Source organism: Eleutherodactylus coqui, chromosome 4 (genome assembly GCF_035609145.1).
Source record: "Eleutherodactylus coqui strain aEleCoq1 chromosome 4, aEleCoq1.hap1, whole genome shotgun sequence".
NCBI classification, from domain to species: Eukaryota; Metazoa; Chordata; class Amphibia; order Anura; family Eleutherodactylidae; genus Eleutherodactylus; species Eleutherodactylus coqui.
In genome coordinates, this window is record NC_089840.1 from 298,545,852 (window position 1) to 298,560,343 (window position 14,492).

Consider the following 14,492-nt stretch of genomic DNA (forward strand, 5'->3'; position numbering starts at 1 on the left):
ATCAGCCGCTCGGTGTGCGCGCCTGTCACCACCCATCTGTAGCGGGTGAGTGCCGCCGCCTTCCCATGTGACTGACGCTGACTTAAAGGGCAACTGCACCTCATGGCGTAACTGTAGAGGACCACAGATGTGCACTGTGACCCCACACCATTTATAGGATCTCCACTTGCTGCCAGTGAATGAAAACTATGGTTTATACCCCTGAAAATCTCTTCACACCTAATACGGCTCACAGCTGAGGGTTTGTTACAGTGTATCAGTGCAGACATCTCTCTCCTGCACTGGTAGTTTGTTACAATGTATCGGTGTAGGTAAAATGTATCACTTCAGCCTCCACAACGTTATTCACACGGCAGATTTTGCAACGGGAATCGCATCAACTCTGCAATGAAACTCCCATCACAAAGCATCCAGTTGAATTGAATGAGCGTCTGTCCCAGCGGTCCGTGCGGCGCCGATTGTAACCCTTACATGTACCTCACGGGCGGGGACTCTGGAGCTGAGCTTGTGCTACCCGCAGTAGGAGCCGGCTGTGACCGGAAGCAGGGATCGGAGAAAACACTGATCCCCGCCATTAACCCCGTACATGTGGCATGTATGAAGGGAACTCTATCTGTGATGTCATTGGCCCTCCGCCATGAAATCTCGGAGGGTGGGTTGTCATGGCAACCGGAGGCTTAATAGTGATCTTTGGGCCTGCCACAGAAAGTACTGGCAAGTAAACCACATGATGCACTGCAGTAGAAAAGTACTGAAGTGTATTATCTGCGCGATCAGAAGATCACAGATTCAGTTGCCCTACAGGGACATCAAAACGGGTCAACAGAAAAACTATTTTTAAAACTCCCACTTTAAAAAATAATCACCTATTTCTGCAACTTTATTTCCCTTTTTTTTATTAGCAATGAACGTTCCATGATTGGCCTAGCGCCCCGTAACGACCCCCACAGTGATCCGCACTGATCGTCCCGCACGGCAAACTCAAAACAGAGAGATTTTTTCCTTTTATTTCACCTCCAAAAAAATCGCAATAAAAGTAATCGGACTCTGAACGGTGCCGATAAACTGCGGCCCCGCAGAGCGCCGACTGCGGGAACAGACTGGGCGCAGCGAGGCCAAAAATACTTTCATTTATAGAAAAAAGGGTTTTATTACGCAAAAGTAGAAAAACCTAAAAAAATATATATAATTTTGTTATCATAATGGGAACAGCGTGCAAAAAGAATGTCGTGGTTTGTACCACGAAGCGAACGCTGTGAGAAACGTCCGGATTCATGCGTTCTTCCACCAAAGCTACTTACAAGTTCTACAACACATCAAATGACCCTCCAGATGAGCGGAGGAAACCGCAGCGAGCGGCGCAGCGAGCGTCCCTCCTACGGACGCCGAGAAATGGGAGATGAAAATCTGCAAAAATCATCTCGTCCTCAAGTACCGACCGAGGCCGCAACCGTAGAGCAACCCTCCAGCCCTGGCCAACCAAGATGGCCGCACCGCTTGATGCCCGCTGCGCATTATTATGCTACACGCTGCTCTGGCCAATCACAGCAGCTGCAGCAGGCAGTCAGAGAAGCCGTGCGGCCATCTTTATTGTCCAGCATCGGACAATCTCTTTAAAGGGTTAAATGAATGATAGAGGAGTGCGTGTCGCTTTTTGTTTACCGCGTGCGGATCCGCTCCATTGAATTGCGGTTAATCCGCGTACAGATTGCGGTTGTACGAATGTAAATCCGTGGCAGAAATCTGCACTGAAAGCTCGCCACTATCTGGCGTGGATCGCCATTGAAATCCGTTTCAGAAAGACTTCCCACATATTGCCGTGTAAACATCCACGACGTGTCCCAGAGCTGCGGGGGCGTCGGTGGTCTCTCTGGCCACGCTCCGGGGCACGGCGTGGATGTTTACACAGCAATATGTGGGAAGTCTTTCTGAAATGGATTTCAATGGCGATCCACCCCAGACAGTCGGATCAGGCTTCAGTCTGTGGTATGTATTCACTGACAGCAAGTGGAGATCTTGAACTGGCAAGAGAGGTGCAACAAAATCCATAGTGGAGGTTTTTGCGCGCTGGCGGAGTTTCTCCGGATGAGGATTGGGGCAGGTATCGCACAATCTATCTGGAATGGCGCAGCTGGCGCCCGCTCCTGCCAGTTACTGATAGCCCGCCGTTAGGGACCTTCTAGGGTCTGCTGTCTTGTCTTTTGCATCATGTGACCTCTTCCTGTTTTGCAGGCCACCTCTTGGACTCTTTTGCTCGCGCTGCATTGTGGGAGTCGGGTCTGGATTACCTGCACGGCACCGGGCCACGGCGTGGGCTCCTTCCTCAACGTCCACGAAGGTCCCTGCGGCATCAGCTACAAGACGTTTGCAGACGAACCTCTGGAAGCTGGGATGATTCTGTCTGACGGTGAGGTCTGCATACACCTCCAGTCACATCCATAGCTGCACTCCGTTCTGCTGCCATCACCCCTGCGGATTCAGTGTGTGTGTACAGAACATGCTCGGCTGATCGGTAGTGCGGAGCTTCACATCAGTCGCCGACTAATCAGGCAGAAAACTACGACTGCCAAAATGCAAAGCAGCCGCTGGATTACTTAATGGAACCTCAGCTACAATGTCTGCAGTGTGGAGGGGCTCGATATACAAATAGCAGAACTGTGAATGCAGCTCTGGATGTGACTGGAGTAGAAGGCAGGATGCTCAAAGTAACTGCACAAGAATAGAGATGAGCGAACGTACTTAGTAAGGGCGATTTCGCAATCGAGCACCACGATGTTCGAGTACTTCACTACTCGGGTGAAAAGTACTCGGGTGCGCTGTGGGTGAGCGGGGGGTTGAAGCGGGGAGAGGGAGAGAGAGAGGGCTCCCCCCTGTTCCCCGCTGCTACCCCCCACTCCCCACCTCCTTCACTACCCGAGTAGTGAAGTACTCGAAAATCGCGGTGCTCGATTGCGAAATCGCCCTTACCGAGTACGTTCGCTCATCTCTACACAAGAAGTAAGATTAGGGGGGGCACACTACCGTCATACAGTGCATTGTTCACTAGGTTTTACTCCTTAAAGGGTCTGTCTATGGAGGCAAAATCCTCACCAGAGTCCCTGTCTTTTAGCATCCACTTCCAGGCTGGTTGTGACATTCGGTCGTCTGGTACGGACTGTCTACGCCTGTCACGTCTTCACGGGGGCTGGCTGTTCAGCTGATCTTAAAAACTAACACAGCCCCCTTCTCTGTTATTGCGGATGCAGGGGCTGGGGTTAGTTAGTTAAGGGAGCAGGCTCATAACATAAATACAGTACCAGAACCAAACTCAGTACATTAATACAGCACCAGAACCAAGCTCGGTATATAAATACAGTACCAGAACCAACTTCAATACATAAATGCAGTAAACAGAACCAAGCTCAGTATATAAATACAGCACCAGAACCAAACTCTGTACATAAATACAGGACCAGAACCAAGCTCTGTACATAAATACAGGACCAGAACCAAGCTCAGTATATAAATACAGGACCAGAACCAAGCTCAGTATATAAATACAGGACCAGAACCAAGCTCAGTATATAAATACAGCACCAGAACCAAGCTCAGTATATAAATACAGCACCAGAACCAACCTCGGTACATTATACAGTACCAGAACCAAGCTCAGTATATAAATACAGCACCAGAGCCAAGCTCAGTACATAAATACAGTACCAGAACCAAGCTCAGTACATAAATACAGTACCAGAACCAAGCTCAGTATAGTAAATACAGCACCAGAACCAGCTCGGTATATAAATACAGTACCGGAACCAAGCTCGGTACATAAATACAGTACCAGAACCAAGCTCGGTACATAAATACAGTACCGGAACCAAGCTCGGTACATAAATACAGTACCGGAACCAAGCTCGGTACATAAATACAGTACCCGGAACCAAGCTCAGTACATAAATACAGTACCGGAACCAAGCTCAGTACATAAATACAGTACCGGAACCAGCTCAGTACATAAATACAGCACCGGAACCAAGCTCAGTACATAAATACAGCACAGGACCAAGCTCAGTACATAAATACAGCACAGGAACCAGCTCAGTACATAAATACAGCACCAGAACCAAGGTCAGTACATAAATACAGTACCAGAACTAAGGGTCCGTACATAAATACAGCCACAGGAACCAAGCTCTGTGCATAAATACAGCATCAGAACCAAGGTCAGTACATAAATACAGCACCAGAACTCAGCAGTTATATTGTGGGGGCGTTGATGGACTGACAGCAGCACCTTGGAACATTAGAGTGGAGGATGTGAAGCCTGGAGGCGGATGATTCATGTAGCTCACAAGATGCTGCTGCAAAGAAGAAGATCATTTGGCCAGGCGGACCTAAGGGGGCAATCTCTGCCAACCTCTGTCTACCTCTGCCCAAACTGCAAGCTGATGGCTGGTGTCCTGTCCCACCGCACAGGTCGCACATAGCCAGCCATGGTTCTGACACCTAAGGTTTGGTTAGGAATTTCTCCTCCCTTGACATCCCTTTAAGAGAAACATTTGCACCCGATTGAGTTAGCTGAGGCAGGAGCATCACTGGTTTTCTCTCCTCTCCAGAGCCGGGCTACTATGAAGACGGCGCGTTTGGGATCAGAATAGAGAATCTGGTTCTGGTGGTTCCTGCCGCCACCAAGGTGAGGCGCTACACACAACCTTGTGATTGACCCCACGTCCGGATTCTGGACTCTGTGTATTTGTGGTTGTTTTCTGTGTCTCCTCTGTGCAGATGAGACGTTCTCTGCCGCACTCTTGAGATTTAACAGTCCCTCATGCGTTCAGATCCGTAGCTTGTCACGTTGCTCCTGGGCTTAAGAGAATCTTGTCCTACCCTTCCAATAAAACATTAAAGGGGTCATCCAAGGAGAGCTAAGGATAGGCCATCAATAGCAGATTAGGGGGTGCTCTGGACCCCCAGCGGCCATCTGTTTGCACTTGGGCACTGAACTGATTTCGGCAGGTAGCAGAGAGCTCCATTCTCACTGTAGAGGCCAGGTTTGGTATTGCAGGTCAAGTTTCCTTTAAAATTAATGGAATGTAATACCAAACTTTTTGCTTAGTGCCCGAGTGCAGCGGGGCGGCATAATAGCTGATCGATGGGAGTCCTGGGTGGCGGACACCCCCCTGATCTGCTATTGATGGCGTATCCCAAGGATACGCCATCAGCAGCTCATAACTGGACGACCCCTTCTAAATGGGCATCTCCAAAGAACCGCCTGACGTCTTCCTGTAGTACGAGGTTTAAGATGGTCTCCTTTTTTTCTTTTAGTACAACTTCCGGGATCGGAGGAAGCCTAACCTTTGAGCCAATCACACTGGTGCCTATCCAGACCAAGATGATTAACGTACGACCTCCTGACTCAGAAGGAGGTGAGCCGCTGCCTGTAGTGTATATCAAATAGCCCTCTGGTCCTGGGACAAAAAGTATGCCCAGGCACTACAGGGGGTAAATGCCCGTTGTCGCCTCCTATGTGCCATTGTCCCTTGGTCTTCCAAGATGACCACCACAATCTTCTGACTATTGAAGCAAACTGCATTGGTGGTCGTTAGACTGCGATACAGCAACCTGCCCTGATTGGCCGACGCTGCCTCTGGGATCACAGAGTGTGCATTAGGTAGAAGATGGCGGCGGTCATCTTGGAAGGCCAAAAATGGGGCCCAGGAACTGGCGGATCCGCTCGGAGGATGGACGAGCAGCTAATATAAGAGACCCCCGGACTAGAGGGTCTCATTAATGAGCTCAGTACCTAACCAGTATACAGTGAGCTCCTCGCCCCCCCTGGTGGTGGTGCAGGTAACTAGAATGCGGTCATTTAACCCCTTAGTGATGGGGCCTATTTTGGACCTACAGACAAAATGATTTTTGAAGGGATTTTCATCTCCACTTTTCAAAACCCAGAACCTTCATGGACTGCTGCTTCCTTTTTCTCTGGCCGTACATTTGTGTTTATATTTATTTGTGTTTATATATATATATATATATAGAGATAACAACCAATCACAGCGCAGCTTTCATGTTACCTCAGTATAATATATAACAACCAATCACAGTGCAGCTTTCATGTTACCTCAGTATAATATATAACAACCAATCACAGTGCAGCTTTCATGTTACCTCAGTATAATATATAACAACCAATCACAGCGCAGCTTTCATGTTACCTCAGCAGTATAATATATAACAACCAATCACAGCGCAGCTTTCATGTTACCTCAGTATAATATATAACAACCAATCACAGCACAGCTTTCATGTTACCTCAGCAGTATAATATATAACAACCAATCACAGCGCAGCTTTCACGTTACCTCAGTATAATATATAACAACCAATCACAGCGCAGCTTTCATCTTACCTCAGCAGTATAATATATAACAACCAATCACAGCACAGCTTTCATGTTACCTCAGCAGTATAATATATAACAACCAATCACAGCACAGCTTTCATGTTACCTCAGTATAATATATAACAACCAATCACAGCGCAGCTTTCATGTTACCTCAGTATAATATATAACAACCAATCACAGCACAGCTTTCATGTTACCTCAGTATAATATATAACAACCAATCACAGCGCAGCTTTCATGTTACCTCAGTATAATATATAACAACCAATCACAGCGCAGCTTTCATGTTACCTCAGTATAATATATAACAACCAATCACAGCGCAGCTTTCACGTTACCTCAGTATAATATATAACAACCAATCACAGCACAGCTTTCATGTTACCTCAGCGGTATAATATATAACAACCAATCACAGCACAGCTTTCATGTTACCTCAGCGGTATAATATATAACAACCAATCACAGCGCAGCTTTCACGTTACCTCAGTATAATATATAACAACCAATCACAGTGCAGCTTTCATGTTACCTCAGTATAATATATAACAACCAATCACAGCGCAGCTTTCACGTTACCTCAGCAGTATAATATATAACAACCAATCACAGCACAGCTTTCATGTTACCTCAGTATAATATATAACAACCAATCACAGCACAGCTTTCATTTTACCTCAGTATAATATATAACAACCAATCACAGCGCAGCTTTCATCTTACCTCAGCAGTATAATATATAACAACCAATCACAGCGCAGCTTTCACGTTACCTCAGTATAATATATAACAACCAATCACAGCGCAGCTTTCACGTTACCTCAGCAGTATAATATATAACAACCAATCACAGCGCAGCTTTCACGTTACCTCAGTATAATATATAACAACCAATCACAGCGCAGCTTTCATGTTACCTCAGTATAATATATAACAACCAATCACAGCGCAGCTTTCATGTTACCTCAGTATAATATATAACAACCAATCACAGCGCAGCTTTCATGTTACCTCAGTATAATATATAACAACCAATCACAGCGCAGCTTTCATGTTACCTCAGTATAATATATAACAACCAATCACAGCACAGGTTTCATGTTACCTCAGTATAATATATAACAACCAATCACAGCACAGCTTTCATGTTACCTCAGCAGTATAATATATAACAACCAATCACAGCGCAGCTTTCATGTTACCTCAGCAGTATAATATATAACAACCAATCACAGCGCAGCTTTCATGTTATCTCAGTATAATATATAACAACCAATCACAGCGCAGCTTTCATGTTACCTCAGTATAATATATAACAACCAATCACAGCGCAGCTTTCATGTTACCTCAGTATAATATATAACAACCAATCACAGCGCAGCTTTCACGTTACCTCAGTATAATATATAACAACCAATCACAGCGCAGCTTTCATGTTACCTCAGTATAATATATAACAACCAATCACAGCGCAGCTTTCATGTTACCTCAGTATAATATATAACAACCAATCACAGCACAGCTTTCATGTTACCTCAGTATAATATATAACAACCAATCACAGCGCAGCTTTCATGTTACCTCAGTATAATATATAACAACCAATCACAGCACAGCTTTCATGTTACCTCAGCAGTATAATATATAACAACCAATCACAGCGCAGCTTTCATGTTACCTCAGTATAATATATAACAACCAATCACAGCACAGCTTTCATGTTACCTCAGCAGTATAATATATAACAACCAATCACAGCGCAGCTTTCATGTTACCTCAGTATAATATATAACAACCAATCACAGCACAGCTTTCATGTTACCTCAGCAGTATAATATATAACAACCAATCACAGCGCAGCTTTCATGTTACCTCAGTATAATATATAACAACCAATCACAGCGCAGCTTTCATGTTACCTCAGCAGTATAATATATAACAACCAATCACAGCGCAGCTTTCATGTTACCTCAGTATAATATATAACAACCAATCACAGCGCAGCTTTCATGTTACCTCAGCAGTATAATATATAACAACCAATCACAGCGCAGCTTTCATGTTACCTCAGTATAATATATAACAACCAATCACAGCGCAGCTTTCATGTTACCTCAGTATAATATATAACAACCAATCACAGCGCAGCTTTCACGTTACCTCAGTATAATATATAACAACCAATCACAGCGCAGCTTTCATGTTACCTCAGTATAATATATAACAACCAATCACAGTGCAGCTTTCATGTTACCTCAGTATAATATATAACAACCAATCACAGCACAGCTTTCATGTAACCTCAGCATTCCCAATATGCGGCACACGTTCGGTGGATGCATCATCTTGTGGTTGTCACTTATCCCGTTACTCGTAATGCCTTTTTCTTTCGTGCTTGAGATGGAAATCGAATGATTTACAACTGGGGGGCATAACTGTAGCCGACACCCAATGTGTGCCATTTATCGTAGGATAGTTGTATTATGCCAGTAATCTTCCCAAAGTTTCATGGCGATCGGATGAATGGTGTAGTAGCGCATAAAGGACAGACAGTCATTCATTTATATATATAGACCAGCCTGCCTGTTGCTGCGAAGACAGACCTTTATATACAGATAAATGACGACTTGATGCGTTTTCTCTGCCATACAATTACAATATATAAATAGACAGAAATAGTTTTTTCTACTTTTGCACAAAGAACCTTTTTTAAAGCCTATTTATGTAGTATATAAGCTTTTCCCCCTTTTCTGTCGGCACGCGGGTTACATCGTGGAAACTGCAGTGTAGGTTTTGGTTTTTTTAATCATGTCTGTAGTGATCCTGAGCCTGCGATGCTATCATCACACTGGTAATACACCGCAGTACTTCTGTACTGCAGTGCTTTATTGCTAATCCTAGCGATTGGACCCGGACGCTATTGTCTGACAGTATCCCTGATGAACATTGAATGTGGTATATAAGGGGTTAACAGCGGGGATCGGTGTTATTACCAACTCCCCCCGCAGACGGCGTGGGCTGAGCTTCTGAACCTGCAACATCCACCGGTTGTAAATATATGTCGATTCGCAGGAACTGCTTCCCACCCATGACCTCCCTTTACATACTGGGTGGGAAGGGGTTAAAGAGGTTTTCTGACAGTTGAGAAAAAAATTGGCCGAAGGTTGAGGATGAGGGGAGAGGAGCCGAACCATCGGTGTAGGATGAGCGGCTGCGCTGGACCTGGGGACGTCTCACCGGTGACTACAGCTTAGCTTGAGGTTTTGTGCCAAACCCAGCACTCTCAGGAAACCCCTTTAACTCCGTTCATGCGGGGGGCTAGGAGGTCGGACCCCCACAAGGATAGAAGAAATGAATTCTCAGCGTACATGAGGGGATCCCTCTATGTGCCCTATAAAGGTCCCCACTCAGTCATTATCTCATATTCACAGGTCAACTGGGTGAACGACTACCACAAGAAGTGCAGAGACGTAGTTGGAGCCGAGTTGGAGAAGCAGGGACGCCAAGACGCCCTCCAGTGGCTGGTGAAAGAAACGCAACCAATCTGCAAATTTAATTAATATTTTTTACACTCTGCTGTTTTTTAAGCTCTTTCATCGACCGTTTTGGGATCGGAGCCAATCATGGACAAGCTTTATTACGGTTTCATAGATAATGTTTGATTGACTTTCCAAGCTCAGGGAAGCCGGCGGCGCGGTCACTATACTGTGTGCTGACAGTTCTGCGCTGTATTACTACAGTCTGGGTAATTAAAGGAAAAAGAATGCTGTGTTCTCCTCGCTCTGTTCGCGGCCCGTGAAGCGCAGGCGCCATGACTCACAGTTTACAGACCGTATCTTCATGACTATAAGGTGCAGTTTTCAACAAGATAAAATCTTACTGAGAAGGGTCTACGCCTTCTGGTCCAGTGCAGGGGGGTCTGACAGATCCAGACACCCCTCACCGCTGCTGATACTGCAGCTGCACTGTCCTCCCCCTCTCTGCAGATGGCGCTGAAGATACCTCACATATCTTCCTGCAGGTGCTCTTCTGGACATGGGGACAGACGACAGCTAAAGTCAAAGGGCTTGTAGTAGCAGCAGGACCTCTGATGTCTTGAGCATGTGACCAGGAGCAGCTAGAGGGGTCTTGTTTTACTGCACTTGTATGGGGGGATTTATGGTAAAACAGTCATGTGTTTGACATGCCAGCTGCAGCCGTGTGCGCCCATGTATGCAGCAGAGCTGTGTGTGTGTGCGTACAATCTGCGGGCAGCAGAGCTGTGTGTGTGCGTACAATCTGCGGGCAGCAGAGCGGTGTGTGCATACAATCTGCGGGCAGCAGAGCGGTGTGTGCATACAATCTGCGGGCAGCAGAGCTGCGTGTGTGTGCGTACAATCTGCGGGCAGCAGAGCTGCGTGTGTGTGCGCGTACAATCTACGGGCAGCAGAGCGGTGTGTGCGCGTACAATCTACGGGCAGCAGAGCGGTGTGTGCGCGTACAATCTGCGGGCAGCAGAGCGGTGTGTGCGCGTACAATCTACGGGCAGCAGAGCGGTGTGTGCGCGTACAATCTACGGGCAGCAGAGCGGTGTGTGCGCGTACAATCTACGGGCAGCAGAGCGGTGTGTGTGCGTACAATCTACGGGCAGCAGAGCGGTGTGTGCGCGTACAATCTGCGGGCAGCAGAGCTGCGTGTGTGTGCGTACAATCTGCGGGCAGCAGAGCTGCGTGTGAGTGCATACAATCTGCGTGTAGTAGAGCTGTGTGTGTGTGCGTACAATCTGCGGGCAGCAGAGCTGTGTGTGTGTGCGTACAATCTGCGGGCAGCAGAGCTGTGTGTGTGTGCGTACAATCTGCGGGCAGCAGAGCTGCGTGTGAGTGCATACAATCTGCGTGTAGTAGAGCTGTGTGTGTGTGCGTACAATCTGCGGGCAGCAGAGCGGTGTGTGTACGTACAATCTGCGGGCAGCAGAGCTGTGTGTGTGTGCGTACAATCTGCGGGCAGCAGAGCGGTGTGTGTGTGCGTACAATCTGCGGGCAGCAGAGCTGCGTGTGTGTGCGTACAATCTGCGGGCAGCAGAGCGGTGTGTGTGCGTACAATCTGCCGGCAGCAGAGCTGCGTGTGTGTGCGTACAATCTGCGGGCAGCAGAGCTGCGTGTGTGTGCGTACAATCTGCGGGCAGCAGAGCTGCGTGTGTGTGCGTACAATCTGCGGGCAGCAGAGCTGCGTGTGTGTGTGTACAATCTGCGGGCAGCAGAGCTGCGTGTGTGTGTGTACAATCTGCGGGCAGCAGAGCGGTGTGTGTGTGCGTACAATCTGCGGGCAGCAGAGCTGCGTGTGTGTGCGTACAATCTGCGGGCAGCAGAGCTGCGTGTGTGTGCGCGTACAATCTACGGGCAGCAGAGCGGTGTGTGCGCGTACAATCTACGGGCAGCAGAGCGGTGTGTGCGCGTACAATCTGCGGGCAGCAGAGCGGTGTGTGCGCGTACAATCTACGGGCAGCAGAGCGGTGTGTGTGCGTACAATCTACGGGCAGCAGAGCGGTGTGTGCGCGTACAATCTGCGGGCAGCAGAGCTGCGTGTGTGTGCGCGTACAATCTACGGGCAGCAGAGCTGCGTGTGTGTGCGTACAATCTACGGGCAGCAGAGCGGTGTGTGCGCGTACAATCTGCGGGCAGCAGAGCTGCGTGTGTGTGCGTACAATCTGCGGGCAGCAGAGCTGCGTGTGTGTGCGCGTACAATCTACGGGCAGCAGAGCTGCGTGTGTGTGCGTACAATCTGCGGGCAGCAGAGCTGCGTGTGTGTGCGTACAATCTGCGGGCAGCAGAGCTGCGTGTGTGTGCGTACAATCTGCGGGCAGCAGAGCTGCGTGTGAGTGCGTACAATCTGCGTGTAGTAGAGCTGTGTGTGTGTGCGTACAATCTGCGGGCAGCAGAGCGGTGTGTGTGCGTACAATCTGCGGGCAGCAGAGCTGCGTGTGTGTGTGTACAATCTGCGGGCAGCAGAGCGGCGTGTGTGTGCGTACAATCTGCGGGCAGCAGAGCGGTGTGTGTGTGCGTACAATCTGCGGGCAGCAGAGCGGTGTGTGTGTGCGTACAATCTGCGGGCAGCAGAGCTGCGTGTGTGTGCGTACAATCTGCGGGCAGCAGAGCGGTGTGTGTGCGTACAATCTGCGGGCAGCAGAGCGGTGTGTGTGTGCGTACAATCTGCGGGCAGCAGAGCTGCGTGTGTGTGCGTACAATCTGCGGGCAGCAGAGCGGTGTGTGTGCGTACAATCTGCGGGCAGCAGAGCGGTGTGTGTGTGCGTACAATCTGCGGGCAGCAGAGCTGCGTGTGTGTGCGTACAATCTGCCGGCAGCAGAGCTGCGTGTGTGTGCGTACAATCTGCGGGTAGCAGAGCTGCGTGTGTGTGCGTACAATCTGCGGGCAGCAGAGCTGCGTGTGTGTGCGTACAATCTGCGGGCAGCAGAGCTGCGTGTGTGTGCGTACAATCTGTGGGCAGCAGAGCTGCGTGTGTGTGCGTACAATCTGCGGGCAGCAGAGCTGCGTGTGTGTGCGTACAATCTGCGGGCAGCAGAGCGGTGGGTGTGCGTACAATCTGCGGGCAGCAGAGCGGTGTGTGTGCGCGTACAATCTGCGGGCAGCAGAGCGGTGTGTGTGCGCGTACAATCTGCGGGCAGCAGAGCGGTGTGTGTGTGCGTACAATCTGCGGGCAGCAGAGCGGTGTGTGTGCGTACAATCTGCGGGCAGCAGAGCGGTGTGTGTGCGTACAATCTGCGGGCAGCAGAGCTGTGTGTGTGTGCGTACAATCTGCGGGCAGCAGAGCTGCGTGTGTGTACGTACAATCTGCGGGCAGCAGAGCTGCGTGTGTGTGCGTACAATCTGCGGGCAGCAGAGCGGTGTGTGTGTGCGTACAATCTGCGGGCAGCAGAGCTGCGTGTGTGTGCGTACAATCTGCGGGCAGCAGAGCGGTGTGTGTGTGCGTACAATCTGCGGGCAGCAGAGCGGTGTGTGTGCGTACAATCTGCGGGCAGCAGAGCTGCGTGTGTGTGCGCGTACAATCTGCGGGCAGCAGAGCTGCGTGTGTGTGCGTAAATCTGCGGGCAGCAGAGCTGCGTGTGTGTGCGTACAATCTGCGGGCAGCAGAGCTGCGTGTGTGTGCGTACAATCTGCGGGCAGCAGAGCGGTGTGTGTGCGTACAATCTGCGGGCAGCAGAGCTGTGTGTGTGTGTGTGCGTACAATCTGCGGGCAGCAGAGCGGTGTGTGTGTGCGTACAATCTGCGGGCAGCAGAGCGGTGTAATGTGAACCTTTGTACTTGCGCCATTGTTTGATTCGGACACACTGGATTTAATTAACCTTTTCTATGCTGGACCCAAAGCTCCTGACGGAAGCCCCTCCACCTTGTTGGACCCCAGAGACGTTTAAATCAGTATGAAATGTCTAAACCGATCCAAAAAATGGTGACCTACATAGAAAGTGGAGCCACATTACCGATCCTGCATGAGACTTCAGAGCTGACATCTGCCAGGAATTCCTCCTTGCTCTGGTGATGGGCATTCTGGGAGGAGCTGTCTGTGCCCCGGTCGCTCGATTGTCATCTGATGTAGAGATAACTAACTGCCCCCTTCACAAGCTTGCTGACTGTTTCCAATAACAGTATGTGGGGGGAGGGGGCGCCCATGTGGAGTGGCAAGAGGGGGCACGTGTGTAGTGACCAGAGGGGCTGGTGGGGGAGAGGGGGCACACGTGTGCAGTGACCAGAGGGGGGCGGTGGCGGAGAGGGGAAGCCCGTGTAGTGACCAGAGGGGGGTGGTGGGGAAGAGGGGGCACACGTGTGTAGTGACCAGAGGGGGCGGTGGGGGAGAGGGGGAGCCCGTGTGTAGTGGCCAGAGGGGGCGGTGGGGGAGAGGGGGAGCCTGTGTGTAGTGACCAGAGGGGGCGGTGGGGGAGAGGGGGCGCCCGTGTGTAGTGGCCAGAGGGGGCGGTGGGGGAGAGGGGGAGCCCGTGTGTAGTGACCAGAGGGGGAGAGGGGGCGCCCGTGTGTAGTGACCAGAGGGGGCGGTGGGGGAGAGGGGGAGCCTGTGTGTAGTGACCAGAGGGGGCGGTGGGGGAGAGGG

At 49.6% G+C, this 14,492-nt stretch overlaps 1 protein-coding gene across 1 annotated transcript in view; it reads left to right on the forward strand.

The window, feature by feature from the left end:
* Positions 1–10,160, forward strand: part of XPNPEP1 (X-prolyl aminopeptidase 1) — a 45,937-nt gene extending 35,777 nt beyond the window's left edge. Inside the window, 7 exon segments of the mRNA XM_066601488.1 lie at positions 2,233–2,300; positions 2,302–2,407; positions 4,599–4,675; positions 5,308–5,325; positions 5,327–5,386; positions 5,388–5,408; positions 9,823–10,160. Of these exon segments, the coding sequence (XP_066457585.1) occupies positions 2,233–2,300; positions 2,302–2,407; positions 4,599–4,675; positions 5,308–5,325; positions 5,327–5,386; positions 5,388–5,408; positions 9,823–9,951 (479 nt within the window). The 3' untranslated portion in view covers positions 9,952–10,160.
* Positions 10,161–14,492: the final 4,332 nt, after the last annotated feature.